The sequence below is a fragment of the Ursus americanus genome, chromosome 2 (assembly GCF_024610735.1).
Source record: "Ursus americanus isolate L20-20 chromosome 2, mUrsAme1.1.p, whole genome shotgun sequence".
NCBI lineage: Eukaryota > Metazoa > Chordata > Mammalia > Carnivora > Ursidae > Ursus > Ursus americanus.
Window position 1 is genome coordinate 99,984,399 of NC_142128.1, and position 16,573 is coordinate 100,000,971.

General features: G+C 48.1%; 1 protein-coding gene across 3 annotated transcripts in view; it reads right to left on the reverse strand.

Moving 5' to 3' along the window:
• ENAH (ENAH actin regulator) overlaps nucleotides 1-13,666 on the reverse strand; it is a 135,728-nt gene extending 122,062 nt beyond the window's left edge. For 2 of the 3 annotated variants that reach the window (XM_087859270.1, XM_087859267.1), the window contains exon 1: nucleotides 13,001-13,080. In XM_087859270.1, the coding sequence (XP_087715396.1) occupies nucleotides 13,001-13,071 (71 nt within the window). In that variant the 5' untranslated portion in view covers nucleotides 13,072-13,080. Of the gene's footprint in view, nucleotides 1-13,000; nucleotides 13,081-13,313 lie in introns of those variants that run through there. The other variant, XM_087859272.1, reaches the window with a different exon arrangement.
• Between the last annotated feature and the right edge of the window lie 2,907 nt (nucleotides 13,667-16,573).

The window sequence follows — 16,573 nt, forward strand, 5'->3', positions numbered from 1 at the left end:
TATAAAAATGTAATACAGGCCAAAAATAGGTCCAGGGGTCTTGACAGGATCCATTGCCAGACTCCAGTAAGATGCCAGGTTGCCCAGCAACGCAAAAGGAACCCTGACACAAAAACTTCCACTAATGAACTAACCATTTTTGAAATCGGTCCCTATCAGGTATCCATGCCAGGTGGTACCAGCCTCTGTCGGTCCGTTTCCCCTCTGACCCGTCAGTCTCTCGGGAACTGGCACGGGCTTCAATGACAAAGTGACGCAATGCAAACCATGTACGAAGTGGAAGTGCGAGGCTTCATGAAGTCACTGAATATGAGGAGAACCGTTTCCAACTAGTGGCAGAGCCACAACAATGAAAATCTGAGAGGGACCCTGACCGGGCAGAAACAAGGGGGAACTTAACAGGCGGGAAGCGGGCTCTGTATCCTGACCTAGCTGGTGGCTACAGAGGCAGGCAGATACAGTATAAATCCATCAAGCTGTATGTACATTTATAACGAATACATTTAGCTGTCTGTAAATTACACCTTTGGGGGAGAAAAAGGAACACAAAAGATCCTCCTACCTCCAAGAATTACAGGGTCTGAATGTGAGGCCAGCTTGGGGCAGAGATCAAAGACACCAGTGAGCCTCGGGGTGCAGTGTGCCTGGAGCCGGCTCTGCCTCTGGACTCCCAACTACAGGTCAGTAAACGTGAATGTTTAAATACCTTCAGTCTGTTACTTGCAGCTGAAAGCATTTTAACAGATAACAAGTGAATAATTGGAGAAAGCTAACAGAAATGAGGTAACAAGAGGTCAAAGGAAATAACTGAAAATTGAGGTAAACCCCCAGCCTTACTAGTGGAGCCCTTGAGTATTTTGGCAAAATGACTTTCTTTGGGATTATACTAGAAAAGTCATCACAACAGGATGGGTATAGTTCTATCCTATCTCACAATAAATTTTAAAAAAAATTGATGTAAAAACAAGCAACTAACACTTGCTTCACTCTTGTTCCATTCTAAGAATTTGACACAGTTGCAACCAAAGCATGAATGTTTTCATAATTTTGTTTCGTTTTTCAAGATTAAAGCCAAATAAAGCCTTTTCTCCCCAGCCCAGCTATCTCTCAAGTGTCACTCAACCTATTCTAGGTCTATTTCTTCTACATGGCCTTGCTCTTGGACCAATTATTTCCAGAAAATAAAGAACCCTTAGATGATGAGATCACAAAGAAAACAAATCATTCACTCACACATCAACATTTTAGAAAACTCAAATACACACTTCAGTTCACACAAGTTACCCAGGACAGAGAGGCCCCAGGGCATACTGGTTAAAATGTGAGCTCCAGAACCAGCCTACCAGGACGGGGACGGGACCCCAGTTCCACCAGGCGTGACCCTGGACAAATCGCTTAGCCCTCTGTGGCTCAGAGTCCTCATCTACAAAATAACAACAGCTCCTACCACTTCGTAAGTTATCAGAGGAGTAACAAGTAATATGTAAAGTATTTCAGGCAATGAGTACTCAATAACCACTAGCGATTATATTTCAAAATCTAAGATAACCAAAAAATATAAATGCCAAAGTTGGAATTAAGTTCTTAGCAAAGGAAAAACTTCTTTAAAATCCCAGGCATTATGTTTAAATACAAGCACATATATTTTAAGTAAAAATTAAGGCAAGCAAATATGGCAACAGATGTCGTACTGGCACCGTAAACGAGCTAGTTTAACTTCTAAATATACAACTTTCTTAAAGGTAGCGCATCAAACCTATTGAACTAGAAAGCACGTGATGCGGCACCTTCCTAGAGATGATGTGAAAAATCTGAATATGCACAGAGAAAGAATGGAAAACTTGGTATTATCAAAAGGTCAATTCTGTCCTCTACTCGTTTTTGTTTTTTTAAAGAATGTTAGGGGTTTATTTTTATTTTTTTTAATATTTTATTTATTTATTTCTCAGAGAGAGAGCACGAGCAGGGGGAGAGGCAGGCAGAGGGAGAAGGCTCCCTGCTGAGCAAGAAGCCCGTTGCAGCACTCAATCCCAGGATCATGACCCAAGCTGAAGGCAGACGCTTACCCGACTGAGCCACCCAGGCGTCCCACCTCTACCCATTATTAATCCATTAACTTAACACAATTCAAACTAAAACCCCAACAGATTTGGGGATATACCTTTTCTTATTTCATTTTTGTTTTAACTGATAAAATAATTCTACGATTAACCTAGAAGAATGCGTTAAATGGAAAAGTAAAGTTCTGAAAATCCTAAGAAAAGAAACAGTAACTTCCTTTACTAGACATTAAAGCATATTATAAACTTCTAGTCATTGAACCATGAAAAAACAGCACCGAATTAGATAATTAACGAGTCCAGATCCAGAAGCCAGTACTTATGGAAACCCAGGACACAGGAATGTGGCATTTCAAACCAATGAGAAAGAATGGGTTAGTCGACAAAGGATACTGACAGGTGACCAAACACTCGATATTTAGCTTGAGGCTAAAGTAATCTCTCCCACCTGACATCACAATAAATTGCAGGTGGCTTAGACTGAAACATAAATGAAACCATCAAAGGAAAAGAAAACGTCGGGGCATACACATACAACTTCCGGTTGGCGAAAGCATGGCACCAAAGGCAGAAACTATCAAGGCAAGGACCGATAGACGTGACATGAAATGGTAGCGCTTCTACACCAAAACAAAACTTAAAAGACAAGGTGACAGGTCTCCCCCCACGCGGACTCTGGGCTTGACCTTGTGCCTGGCTTCAGCCCAGGAGACAAGGGAACAGGTTGTGGGCTGAGCTCTGATAAGAGCTTGCGCACTAAGACTGACACTTCTAAGTGAGAGACAGACAGACACACCACGTGAGCCCAGCCAACGGATGAGAACGCATGAGCGAGTCCAGGGGCCACTAGCAGCAGGAGCGCCTGCCAGCTCACACACGTTCTGCAAGGCAACGACACAGAGGGGCTGCACAAGGAGGGGCTACTTGTTAACGACAGAATAAATCACTGCAAGACTGAACATCCCACGGGGAAAAGTGACAAAGTGCACCCACAGACAATTCGCACAAAAACAGAGCTGTCCCATGACACGAGGAAACGTTCAACTCTCCTACTAATCAAAGAAATACAAATCAAAACACTGAGGGGTGCCTGTTTGGCTCGAACAGAGGCACATGTGACTCTTGATATTGGGATCATGAGTTCGAGCCTCACATTGGTTGTGGAGATGACTTAAGAGAAATTTAAAAAACAGAACACTGAGATAACACGTTTTGCCTACAGATTGGCAAAGATTAAAAATGCTGATAATGCCCTAAATTGGCCAGCACGTCAGACAACTGGCACTCTCATTCACTGTTGCTGATCTGACGATGTGTAACCAAAACTAATCAAATTCCCTTTGATCTGGTAAATTCATTTCATTATTCACTCAAATATTTACTGTGTACTTCCGTGCTGGGAACTAGGAATACAGTCGGATCAGGACCTTAATAACGCAGGTTCCATTCTAAGAGTGCGAAGATGCCGCTGAGGCTTTCGCAGGAGTAACAACAGCTGATGGCCACTTTGAAGGTCATTCTAACTGCTGCGTGGAGAAGGGGGCAATGAGAATGGAAAAGAGGAAACACTAAATGTTCACGTGAGGGACGCCTGGCTGGCTCAGTCAGAGGGACGGTGCGTCTCCTGATCTTGGGATTCTAAGTTCGAACCCCACACTGGGTGAAGAGATCACTTAGAAATAAAATCTTGGAGGGCGCCTGGGTGGCTCAGTCATTAAGCGTCTGCCTTTGGCTCAGGGTGTGATCCTGGTGTTCTGGGATCGAGCCCCACATCAGGCTCCTCCGCTAGGAGCCTGCTTCTTCCTCTCCCACTCCCCCTGCCTGTGTTCCCTCTCTCGCTGGCTGTCTATCTCTGTCAAATAAATAAATTAAATCTTAAAAAAAAATAAATTAAAATAAAATAAAATAAAATCTTGGGACGCCTGGGTGGCACAGCGGTTAAGTGTCTGCCTTCGGCTCAGGGCGTGATCCCGGAGTTCTGGGATCGAGCCCCACATCAGGCTCCTCCGCTAGGAGCCTGCTTCTTCCTCTCCCACTCCCCCTGCCTGTGTTCCCTCTCTCGCTGGCTGTCTATCTCTGTCAAATAAATAAATTAAATCTTTAAAAAAAATAAATTAAAATAAAATAAAATAAAATCTTGGGATGCCTGGGTGGCTCAGCTTACGTGTCTGCCTTCGGCTCAGGTCATGATCCCAGGGTCCTAGGATCGAGTCCTACATCGGCCTCCTTCCTCACTGGGGAGCCTGCTTCTCCCTCTGCCCACCCCCACCCGCTCTTCTGTACACATGCGCTCTGTCTGATAAATAAAATCTTTAAAAAACAGAAATCTTAAAAAAAAAAAATTTAAATAAATAAATGTTCACATGAGGTAACAGTGGCCTGTACTTGAGTAGCGTCAGGGAGAAGAAGAAGGAAACAGGGATCGACCTCACAGGACCTGCTAACAGAAAAACGTGAGAGAAAGGAAGAGAAAAGGAAAAAAAGGAACTACTGATTCTGCTACTAGGAATTCATCCTAAAATAGAAGTAGATGTGCAGGTACAGAACATCGAGCACGTGCACGAAGACGCACATCCCAAGATGTTTACAGCACTGCTTAATAATAACAAAAATAATGAAAAGTAATCTAAAAGTCCATCCCCTAAGATATAAGTTAAGTAGATTAAGGTTATCCAAAACATAGTGAAAATACTGTCCAGTCACTTAAAATTACGCAGCTCAGTATTTCGTGACAAGAATTATGTAGGGGCGCCTGGGTGGCGCAGTCGTTAAGCGTCTGCCTTCGGCTCAGGGCGTGATCCCGGCGTTATGGGATCGAGCCCCACATCAGGCTCCTCCACTATGAGCCTGCTTCTTCCTCTCCCACTCCCCCTGCTTGTGTTCCCTCTCTCGCTGGCTGTCTCTCTCTCTGTCGAATAAATAAATAAAATCTTCAAAAAAAAAAAAATTACGTAGAAAGGCGCCAATTACAAACCATATAATGTAGTGTAATTTCACTTACAAACAGGATGATCTCACTTTTACTTAAAACATACACACACAAACACATTTATGGCTGCATATGTGCATTAGAAAAAGCCTAGAAAGCTACAAATCACAAAGCAAAAGTCTAGATGGTCTTGGTTTGAGTTATTAATATCTTTATACTTTCCATACCTTCTAAAATCTACATAAAACCTGTACCAGAAGTTTATAATGGAAGGAAAAAACTCACTAAAACACAACACAACACTGACCAGACATTTATTTGGACAAGAGTAATTGGTTCATTTTCTCAAAATACTACAAACACAACAATTGAAGAAATTACAAAGTCATAAAAATAACTCAAGGTTTTAAATTAAAACTACTGATTCGTGAATTGTTAAAACTGTTAAAAAATGAACCATCCCAAGTTGCTTGCGACGCTGGTCTGAGAGGAGGTGGGAGCTGAGAGAGGAGGGGAAGGGCCATCTCAGGATTGCAGGACACAGCAGACACTCAAACATGAAAACCACAGAAAGATCCCTTCACTGCAGCCGCACTCCCGAGATTTGCCCTGAAGGGCTATTCATTTTATCCCACTTGTGCTCTGCGGTTCTCGAGGAAGCTTCTTCCCTACCGAGATGACGCAGGTAACACAGAAACCGAAAGCAGAGAAGACTGAGGCCCCCCCCCCACAGCGACAGGTAGTCATTTTTGGATTTCATGCCATGAGATGCACCAGTTACCAAGACTAGAAGTTCTAGAAGGCCTTCAGCCCTGGAAAAGTCAGGCCTGTTTAAAAATGTCAAGACTCCTTCGTCCCCCCGAGACAAAACTTTCTTTGGTGTTGGACGGTACTGTAGGCATACCCAAGACAACTCACCAGCAGACTACAGCTTCCTCGGATTCTCACGGATTTGCTTCGTGGACTCTCCGTGACTCAGCCATCCGTACGGCTCGTAGGGCTCCAAAGTCACTCAGGCCCCCCCAGGGCACCCCACCAAGGTCTCCCCTCCCTTAGCACTCCCACCTGCCTGGCTGCCCCCAAGGAAAGCCCGGCAGTTGGGTCTTCAATCTCTCTTCTTCAGAAAATAGGAAGACGTCCCTTCACAGTGTTAGCCCAAAGTTGACAAGATGGCGGAAGCCGCGTGAAGCAAACGGTACCACCCATTCCACTGAAGAAGTGAAAAGAATAACCCGAGGATGAGGGAGCGGGGTTGAGCCGTAACTCCCATACCACAAAATTCACCGTTTGAAAGGATCACATTCAGTGGGCTGTGCAACCGGCACACCGTTTAATTCCAGAACATTTTCATCCCCAAAGGAAGAAACCCCCTGCCTACCCACCAAAGCAGCCACTTCCCACTCCTCCCTCCGTCTCCCGCTCGGGCCCTGGCAACCGCTCTTCTTCTCGCTGTCTCTCCACGACACACCCCTGCTGGACACTTGCTACCGCTGGGGTCGGACCACACGCAGCCTTTTGTGCCTGACTTCCTCGGCTTGGCAGGTTTCCACGCACTCCCGGGGCTCCTCCTGACGGTCAAACGCTACTCCGCAGTGTGGATATGCCACATGTGGACGAGCTGTTCGGCACTCAGCGGCCACCTGAGCTGTCTCCACGCTCTGACTCTTCCGATAACACCGTGGACATTGTGGACTAGCTCCTGTGTAGACCATCGCTTTCGCTTCTCTGGCGCCTACACCTGGGAGCGTAACTGCTGGGTCAAGAGCGACTCTATGTTTCACTATTGAAGGAACTACCGAGCTGTGTTCTAACGCAGCTGTCTCATTTCACATGGTTTTTCACATTGTTAACACAAACTGAAGAGACGTCAGAGTTTCATAGAAATAAGGGATTTACTCCTCTCAAGTCCGTTTTATGTGCTGAGTGTCATGCCAGGGTTTTATATAATTTCTGATCAAATTTTGCCAACAATTCTATAATGCAAAAAAGCATCTCCATCTTTGTCAAAACAGAACCCAAACTCAGGCTGACTTCAAAGCCTGTCACTCCACCCTCTGCCGTGCCCACCTGTACACTCAGATTCGTGGACACTGCTTCACACCAAAATGGTTCTTTGGAAAAGCTACATGGTAATTAAATTTATTAGAATCATTATAAAACAGAAGCTTCCCCATGTACAGAAATTTCTAGAACATATGAGGTCTCTTGTATAAACCAGCTCCCTCATTTATTTTCTTTAGCAAATAACATTTACGTGTAGAGTTACTTAAAACCTATCTACAGACCGCCTAAACATTATACAGATTAGCTTCTTCCATCAAAGGTCTATCAAGGACAAAAAAAAATCTGGGTACCTTCTGCTACAGACTGAATTGCCCCCCAAAATTTGCAGGCTAAAGCCCTAACCCCCAATGAGACTATATCTGGAGACAGGACTTTCAGGAGGTAATTAAGCTTAAATGAGGTCATGAGGGTGGGGCCCTAAATCCATAGGACTGGTGACCTTATAGGTCTCGGCCATGGGGCAACACCGCAAGAAGGCAGTCTGCCAGCAGGTAGCGGGAGCCCTACCGGAGCCCGGCCACACCCACACCCCAATCTCAGACATCCAGTGTCCAGAACTTTGAGAAAGTAAGTTTCTGTGGTTCAAGCCACCCGGTCTACGGTATTTTTTGTTATGGCAGCCTGAGCTGAGAAATACATCCTCTTCGTGAGTATCAGAAACTATCCAATTGTTGGCATTTTAAGCACTGGTAAGAATCACAACAAAGGAGGCACTAAGTGGAGCAGAAATAAGCTAACCCAAGAGACACATAAAAGCTTTCTGCTCAAAAACAGTTGCAAATCCCATGATCGAAGAGATGAGAAACAGAAGGATGGCCCTTCTATTAATCTAGAATGTAAGGAGACAGTGCAGGATCCCGGTATCCCCCAAAGGGCTTTGGAGTTAGACAACCCAGAGTCTCACTCTTTTTGTCATGTCTGAGCTCTGTGTTTGAAAAAGACACAAACTCTACAGCTATTCCTGTGGTCCAGATACTGGCTTCTGTTTGAATTAAATTAACATTTATTACATGCCAAATACTATGATGTGCCCTTTAGTACCCAGCACAGCTTAAAGAATGTTACAGGTGCTCCGGGTGTTACTGCCAGTGAACATATTCTGGAAAAGAATACCCCAAATACCCCAAAGCCAAACACTGGCATGAGCACCCTCCATTTGCCAAATATTTTACTGATACCATAAACATAAAAATGCAGTCCCTGCCCTCAAGGAGCTTACAATGAAAAAGGACAGATAGATCCAGGTATTTATAAAACAATGTAATAAATGCAAAGGCAAAAAAATAGAGAGTATGTGGGAACACAGGGGAATGACTGGGGCATAGATAAATCTGGGACTACATCCCAGATGGTTGACAAAGAATTCCCTTCTTGCTTTCTACTCCAGAAAGCTTCCTAAACCTTTACTCGGGGAACCATCTACTGAAGTACAGCTCAGCTCAGACTCTCTCCTTTTACTTTTTACTTACACTCAATCCCATCCATCAATTGAGGGGGGGAGGTTTGATTTGTTTTGACACAAACAGAGTTTACTTCTCTTCCTCCCCCACGACCACAGAAAAATTGAAATCACATTTTCCCAAATCCTTCTTACTGGCTGTTTTACAAGTTATACAATCACCCTAGATTTAAGCTGTGTGTAGGGTAAAACCATCAGTCTGGGATGTCATTTCTTCTAGACCAGCCAAATGGGGTTTGCCTAGTTATTCTGCTTACTCCAACTGGGCTAGCAAGGTATCCAAAACTTTGAATACTGTGCAAACTTCAGTAAATTTTCTCCATCCATCCAAACTGTTATCAAGATTTATTCACCTGATAAACATCTAAAAACAAACCAACGCCTAAATACAAAGCACTGGCATTTCCCCAAAAATGCAAATTTGGCTCCTGCCCCTAAAATAAACCTCTGTGGGAAAGTCAGACACCCCGGAACTACAGTATAAATGAAGACCAGTGAGAATGGAGGCACTAGAATTTGCAACCCTTCATGGATATCTCACGTGACACTGGACACGACAAACCTGTGAAATCACAGGGTTATCTCCAGTTTTACCAGTTTGCTCAATTAACGAGCAAATCCTGAATCTTCTGAGCCCTGATCGTACCACACTCTAAATGCTTATTATTACCATAAAGGAAGGTAACAAAATCATAACAAGTATTTCAAAGGCTAAATATCCACACAGGAAGGAAAGAGTAAAAGATTAGTTTCCTGGCTTATGAAATAAGAAGGCCGGACTGCATCAGGTGATCAGATAAGGGGCATTCCAGGAAACCCTCCCATGGCCACTCTCTGGGACCATGCAGGTCCCAATCAAACCCTGATGATGAGGACATCACGCACTCTTTCCCGCCAAGCCCAGAAATGCATTTATGTCCGTATCAACAAGGTAGCCACTACCAAGAGAAGATAAGCAAAATGTAACCTACTTACCATCCTTGAACCAGAAGAGTCCCAGAAAGGTAAAGCAGACTACCCAAAAGTTTTATATAACTAGTCTAAGACAGAGCTAAGCCCCAAAACAAGAAGAGCAACATAACTGTACGCTGCTATACAGCATACCAGCATCTTCTCTTCCACGATCATGTGACCCTCACTACCCAAAGACCATCCCCATTTTTACATATTTTAAGACATGGATCAATGAGGGGAGCCGGGGTGGCGCAGTGGTTAGGCGTCCGCCTTCAGCTCAGGGCATGGTCCCAGCATTCTGGGTTCGGGCCCCACGTCAGGCTCCTCCACTGGGAGCCTGCTTCTTCCTCTCCCACTCCCCCTGCTTGTGTTTCCTCTCTCGCTGGCTGTCTCTCTCTGTCAAATAAATAAATAAAATCTTAAAAAAAAAAAAAAAAGACAGACATGGATCAATGAAATCGTGCGATTAGCTCCAGGTTCTCCAGCTAGTCAGTGGCTTCAATGAACCCTCACAACCCTACCACGCCTTTTCTTTCCAATGTGACAAAGTCACAGAGCAGTGAGTAGAAGCATGGACTATTTACATGTAATATGGACCCACGAATGTCAATCCAAAAATCTTCTGAGCTCTTACCCACTAGCCTACATGCAACTGTGTTACGTCAGACAAGCTCCTCCTTCCATAAAAAAAGATCTGGGGTGCCTGGGTGGCTCAGTCGGTTAAGCATCCTCTGAGTCTTGATTTCGGCTCAGGTCATGATCTCAGGGTGGTGGGATCAGTCCTGCCTTGGGCTCTGTGCTCAGGAGGGAGTCGTAGTCTGCTTGAGATTCCCTCCCTCTCCTTCTGCCCCGCCCCCTGCCTGTGTGCTCTCTAAAATAAATAAATAAATCTTTAAAAAAAAAATCTTGAGTGACCAACTAGTTTTAAAAAAAGCAATCAGGGGCGCCTGGGTGGCTAAGTTGTTAGGCGTTTGCCTTCAGCTCAGGTCATGATCCCAGGGTCCTGGGATCGAGCCCCAGGCTCCCGGCTCAGCGGGAAGCCTGCTTCTCCCCCTCCCACTCCCCCTGCTTGTGTTCCCTCTCTCGCTGCCTCTCTCTCCGTCAAATAAATAAAATCTTAAAAAAAAAAAAGTTAATCATTTAATAGGCCTACACACTATTAATATTACATATATACATACACACCTACCTCCAACACAAATCATTGTATACTTTCGAAATATTACAGAAGTGAAAAAAAGGAGAACCAAGAAGCTGGGTGTTACGGTAACAAAACTACCAGCTTTGGGGGCCTCCACCTTTTCACTGTCTTGTCTAAGAAAATACACTTTCTCGTTTCTTAAAGAATCTTCTTTAAACAAAGTATTAACCAGTAATTCCAAATGCAGCTTTTTACATGTGTAGAATGCCTTTGTGACTGTCTCAGGAATGTAAAGCATTATCCAGTCCCCTCCTGCCTCGGAATATTACACCCAGTGAGCCTGCTATTCCTGAAATTGAAGTCATCTGAGAGATCTTATCACAAATACTTCAATGGCAACACACTCATCATATTCTCTCTTCAGAATTCTGACCAACTTAATGGAAATTCCTGCCCATGCATTCCTATTTCTGGATGGACTTTAAACCATCAGGACTCCTTAATATAAAGATTCAATTTAATACCATACTACTTATGTTCTACTGGACTTAAAAAATCACTGAGATGAAGTCAAATATTAATATAACCTGAAAAGCCCTTTCTTAAGCACCAAAATATCCCAAAGCTTTTTGTACCCGCACAAGAACCTTTCACTTCCACACCAAAGCAGCCTACTTTCCCGCGGGTCTAAGGAAAAGTGTACGCAAGAGTTGCACAAACCACCTACCAAATAATCCAATGCTACCAAGTGAGAAGCTGATCCTCTTTTGTGCTCTTCAATTATTCAGAATTGGCCTACAAAGAATGGCTGGGGACTACCTGAAGGAACCTTTCAGACCTGTGCACCATGTTTGGCTTTTATGCTACTGGAAAGCATCAGTATGATCCTCCCTCTCCAAATTTAGTAAAGAACAGAGCAAGAAGCTTAGAAATTACAAAGTACTCTGCATTAGAAAAGGAATTTTAAAGTGAAGACATAATTTACCTGTGACAGACTGGCAACTACACAGGACAATGATCAAACTTCACTAAATACCCAAAACATTACTTTTTTTTTTTTTTTGGTTCATAACCTCTAAATCAGAAAGCTTTATGATTTTATTTTAAAATACCCCAGTTTTCGCTGTTCTCCATTTCTCAATATTGAGATAAATTTACCCCAAATTCGGGGGGGGGGGGGGACCTTGTAACTCCTGGTCTGCAAGACTCCTTACAGCATTGAGTCTTTAAAACAGAAATCAACATTACATGGTATTAGAAAATATAACGTTACCTATGTTTTATAACAGTTCCTGCGTTTTCAAGGACATCAGTGCCCGGATTAAAAAACAAAAAACAAACAAACAACAACAACAAAAAAAAAACCCATGCTCAAACCCATGGTTCAAGTTTTTCCAGCCGTATTTTCAGAGATTATGTTTTTCGGTTTGCACGCCATAATTACATTTTAAACTGGTCCATTACATTTGAAAATAAGTTGTGTGGAATGACTAAGGAAAAGGGGTCACTTAGAGATACGGCATTAAACACATTTTTAAGGCCAACAAAATCAAGGCTTGTAACTTGGAATCCGAGAAAACAGAATTCAAATTTCCAGCAAGCTAAAGTGAAAAATACAGCTATGTCACACAAAAACATATTTAAAAATAAAAATGGGAAAGTGTTCAAGCTCGATAAAAAAAAGAAAACTAGCGTTTAAAATGGAAACTACTTAAATTGAGAAAGAATCCCAATGACATGACATTTTCTCGCCAAAGCGAAGGAATCTGAAGGCTCTATCGCTGAGATCTCATTGTATTGCGTTATGAAGGTCTTGGCAACGGCTGGCCATTAATCTCGAACACAAAGGGGCCTCCGCAGCGGAGGCAGCGAGAGACCACCTCCCCCCGAGGCCGGAGCGTAGTCCCCCGCGGGACCCCCGGCGGCGGCGCCCGGAGGCCGGCCCGCGGGGACGCGCGAAGGGCCCAGCGCGCCCCGAGTCCTGCGCCAGCCCCCGGGGCGGCGGGCGCCAACCGGACCCGGGCGCGGAGAGCGCGGCGCATCACCGCGCAACCTCTCCCAGGAGCAGGGCCGGCCGGGGGGAAACGCAGACCCCCGCGGCTCCTGGCGCGGCCACCGCAACCCCGCTTCCCGACCGCACGCCGGCGCCTCGGCTCCGGGGCCGCCCCGCGGGCAGCGAAAGGGGAGCGGCCGTCCCGGAGGCCAGCGCGCCCTCCAGACGCAGGCCCGCGCCGCGCCCGCGCCCCCGCCCCGCCGGCGCCCGGTCACCTTCCAGCGCTCGCCGCCCACCGCGCCGCAGCACCCGCTACCGCACACTCGGAGCTCCCAAACTTTTCTGCCCCCCAACCCCCCACCCCCGGTTCCAGCCAAGAGGAAGGCGCACGACTCCTCACCTCCGCCCGGAACAATACCCGTCTCCCGGCAACGCGCACGCCGGGGCCCGCGACCCCCTCCCCATCCCCATCCCCGGGCCGGGCCGGGCGCGCGGGCGGGGGAGGGGACCGGACGAGCAGGGCCTCGGGGACGGCAGGCAGGGCCGCGACGAGACCCAGCGCCGGGCCGCTGCCGGTGCGGAGCGAGGCCCGAGGGACAAAGGGACGGAAGCGCCGAGGCCGGGCGGCGCCCGCCGGGGGTGGGGGGCCTCCGCGGGGTCGCGGCGCCCGCCGCACAATGGCCCGCCGCCCCCGCCCGCGCCCTCACCCTCACCTCATGGTGCCGGCGGCCCGCGGCTCCCCAGCTGCCGGGGACGCGGGGGGCGCGAGCCGGGGCCTCTCCTCCGGGGGCGGGGACGCGGCTGGCGGACGGCGGACGGCGGCCGGCGCGCGGCTCCTCCTCCGGCGGCTGGCGCTACACCATGTCCCCTCACAAAGCGGTGGCGCCGGCCGAGCGCGGGAGACGCGGCGGAGGCCGCAAGACTGCGAGGTCGGGCGCCGAGGCGGGCGGGCCGCCGGCTGCGCGTCGTCCCCGCTGAAGGAGCGCCCAGCCGCCCTGGGAGGAAGCCCGCCGCCGGGCCGAGTACAGGCGGCGCCGCAGCCGCGCAGGAGAGCCGCGAGCGCCGCGCGGGGCCGGGGAGGCGGGGCGCGCGGCCAGGGAGCACGCAAGCGCCGCCCTCGCTCCCGCCCCGCCCCCTTCTCCTCCTCCTCCTCCTCCTCCTCCTCCCCCCCCTCCCCGCCCCCTCCCTCCTGGGGCGGGGGCGAGGGGCGCGCGGCGAGGGGCGGGGCGGGAGCGCCCCTGCGCCGGCCGCCGGAGCCCGCCGGCCTGCGGAACGCGCTCGGCGGAGTCCTTTTGTGGCCTCGGGCCCGCTGCCTGCGCTCCCCGGCGCCCTGGCCGCGGGGGGCTGTGGGGGGCTGCGTGGGTTGCGGGAGCTGCGGGCTCCCGGGCTGGCGCCGGGGCGGGGGTGGGGCGCCTAATCGCGACGCGGGGGCCGCATTGTCCTCCGGGGCCGCCCGCGCGCCGCACCAGCCGGGAGACACGCGCACCGGGGGCGGGCATGACCTCATCGGCGAGCGCACGCGGTCGCGAACTGGGGGCTGCCGCCGGGGGGCGCGGGAGGGCGACCCCGCCACAAGGGATCAGGGGTCCCGTCATTCACTGGGCTCCCAAGTCACCTGCTTTGAAAGGTAGCTGTGGAGTGCGGGCGCAGCAAACTCGTGGAAAGCCACGGGGGCGGGGGCCGGCCTCCAGCAAGGCAGAATTTATGGTGTGGGAGGTTGTCGGCCTCCAAAAGCAAATCCACTAATCAAGTAAGAATCAGACCGGACAAATGGCAGGCGTCCTGTAGTCCCGACGAGGGGGGGTGGGTAGACTGTACAAAAGGCGGCTGGGATGGAAAAGGTCCCCTGCTACCGGGTTCCCATTGCCGCACCATCCGGTCCAAAATGGAGGACCTAGCATGACTCCAGGAATCTATTCAAAAGTTTCGGTGTGTTATTTTAAGATGGACGTACAATTCCAACTGTAGTTATGACACGAGATCATGTGCACTTCCAAAAGAAAAGCGAGCGAGTGACAGTCATGCTTGGTCAATGCCTGACTCGTCTATAATGGAACTGTGCGGCCCAGTTTTGACTATAAAAAGCTTCCTGGTTTCAGACTCGATACTGAGTGATTTTCTTTTCGGAAGCTGCAGCCTCAAACCGACAGCCCTATAGAAGCAGTGACCTGCAGCTATGGCACAGGACCAGGGTGGCCGCAGGTTGTAAAAAGCTCCGTGCGCCTGCTTTAACATGGTGTACTTGGAGAACACTAATTTCCACCCACATACCTAATTACAGCTTACCGCCACACAGTATTTTATGCAGGGATCTCCAAGCACCGAGAGAGAGAACACCCTAGCCATATTGTTGCCATATTGCAAGCAGAGACGGGGAGAGAGCTCAAGGACTGGCGGAGTCCGTGCACTGGGCACCGTTAGAGACCCTAACTATGAGGTTCATCGTCGGACCATAAGCATAAAACACACACAACCTCAAAGAGGATCCTCCAAATTAACCAAAGACCATTTGCTGCGGAGGCTTTTTCCTTGGAAAAGTAATAAGACACACTGAACCATCTTGGGGGAGGTATTAACAAGACATACTGGACCACAAAGAACTCGCACCACTTTGCCCTAGTCCATTCACAGCACTACAGTACATCCAGCAGAGCTTATGTTTCAGGGAAAACTCTCACAAAGGGCCAAAAGGGGGTGGAGATTTTGCTGTAATGCCTCAAACCACCTCCTGCCAGAAAATGCCTTCCAGATGACTCCATAACCTACTTCTCGTTTGTGAAATTTAATCCACCCCGCACTCAGTAAGCAATCTATCACATCATCTTTATCCTAACAGCAGACATTCCAATGGTATGGGCACCAAATTAAGCAATCCGAGTGGAAAAGGCTGCTCTTATTTTCTACGTTTATTAAAAATGTACCAGCCAAGAATCTTGGCTGCCTACAACCATTTCCATCCTTTGGCAGTGGCAGCTCTCCAGCTCGCAAGTTGGTCATACCATTGCCCTTGGATTTAGATATTGCAATGGGTAGCCCGACCTCCAAAGGCGTTCTGTGGCAGGGCAATCTGTTGCTTGTGACAAAATGTTGTTGCTTCTCAATCATATTTGGTAGAACAGTCAAAGAGGGGCAAAGAAAAACTTTGAGCTGGGAAATCACAGACGAATTCTGGTCGCAGAGGAAACTTTGTGGAATGTGTTGCCATATAGAATAAAAGAATTTTAGATATGGAAAGAATCTTAAGTCCCTCCCACTCGTTTTTCCAAAAGGGGAAAAGGAGACCCAGAGAGGTTAAGTAAATTGCCTACTGTCCCACAGCCACTTTGTGGTGGAACTTAAACCCAGGATTTCCAATGACAGGTGTAGTCCTCTTTCTACCGCCTCGTACCACGTAACTATGGCAAAAGTAACAATGGGGTGAAGTGGTCAAGAGTTAAAGCTGATTCTCTTCTCATAAACCCTGCTTAAAAATGAGCTGGGATTATGTGTGGCTCGGCTGGATGGCGAAAATCGTTTGAACACCTCTTACAAGGGTTGCCCAGCCAGAAGCCCAATGCCTGGCCTTTGTGTAGGCACCCAGATGTTTGAAAGGGGAAGGGAGGAAGGAAGGAAGGAAGGAAGGAAGGAAGGAAGGAAGGAAGGAAGGAAGGAAGGAAGGAAGGAAGGTAGGTCTGCCTGCTCTAATCGAAGATGAGGAGGAGACTATTCATCAAAAGAAATGGATTCTCTTCCTAATGCTGAGTGTATGAGCCTCCTCCTTCCCTCCTCCAGCAACACCCCAGCTGAGTAGGACTGTAGGAGGTCGGCTCCAAGCCCTAGGTAGTCACAGCCTTGATGCTGGGCTACGCATCTGTTAGCAGTGTGCACCCAGGCGTAAGATGAAACAAAACCCATGCTTCTGCTGAAGACGAGTTTGCTGCAGGGGTGTTGTCAGTCTGGCTCGGAGGGTTCTCTCAGAACACGCCTTGTTTAA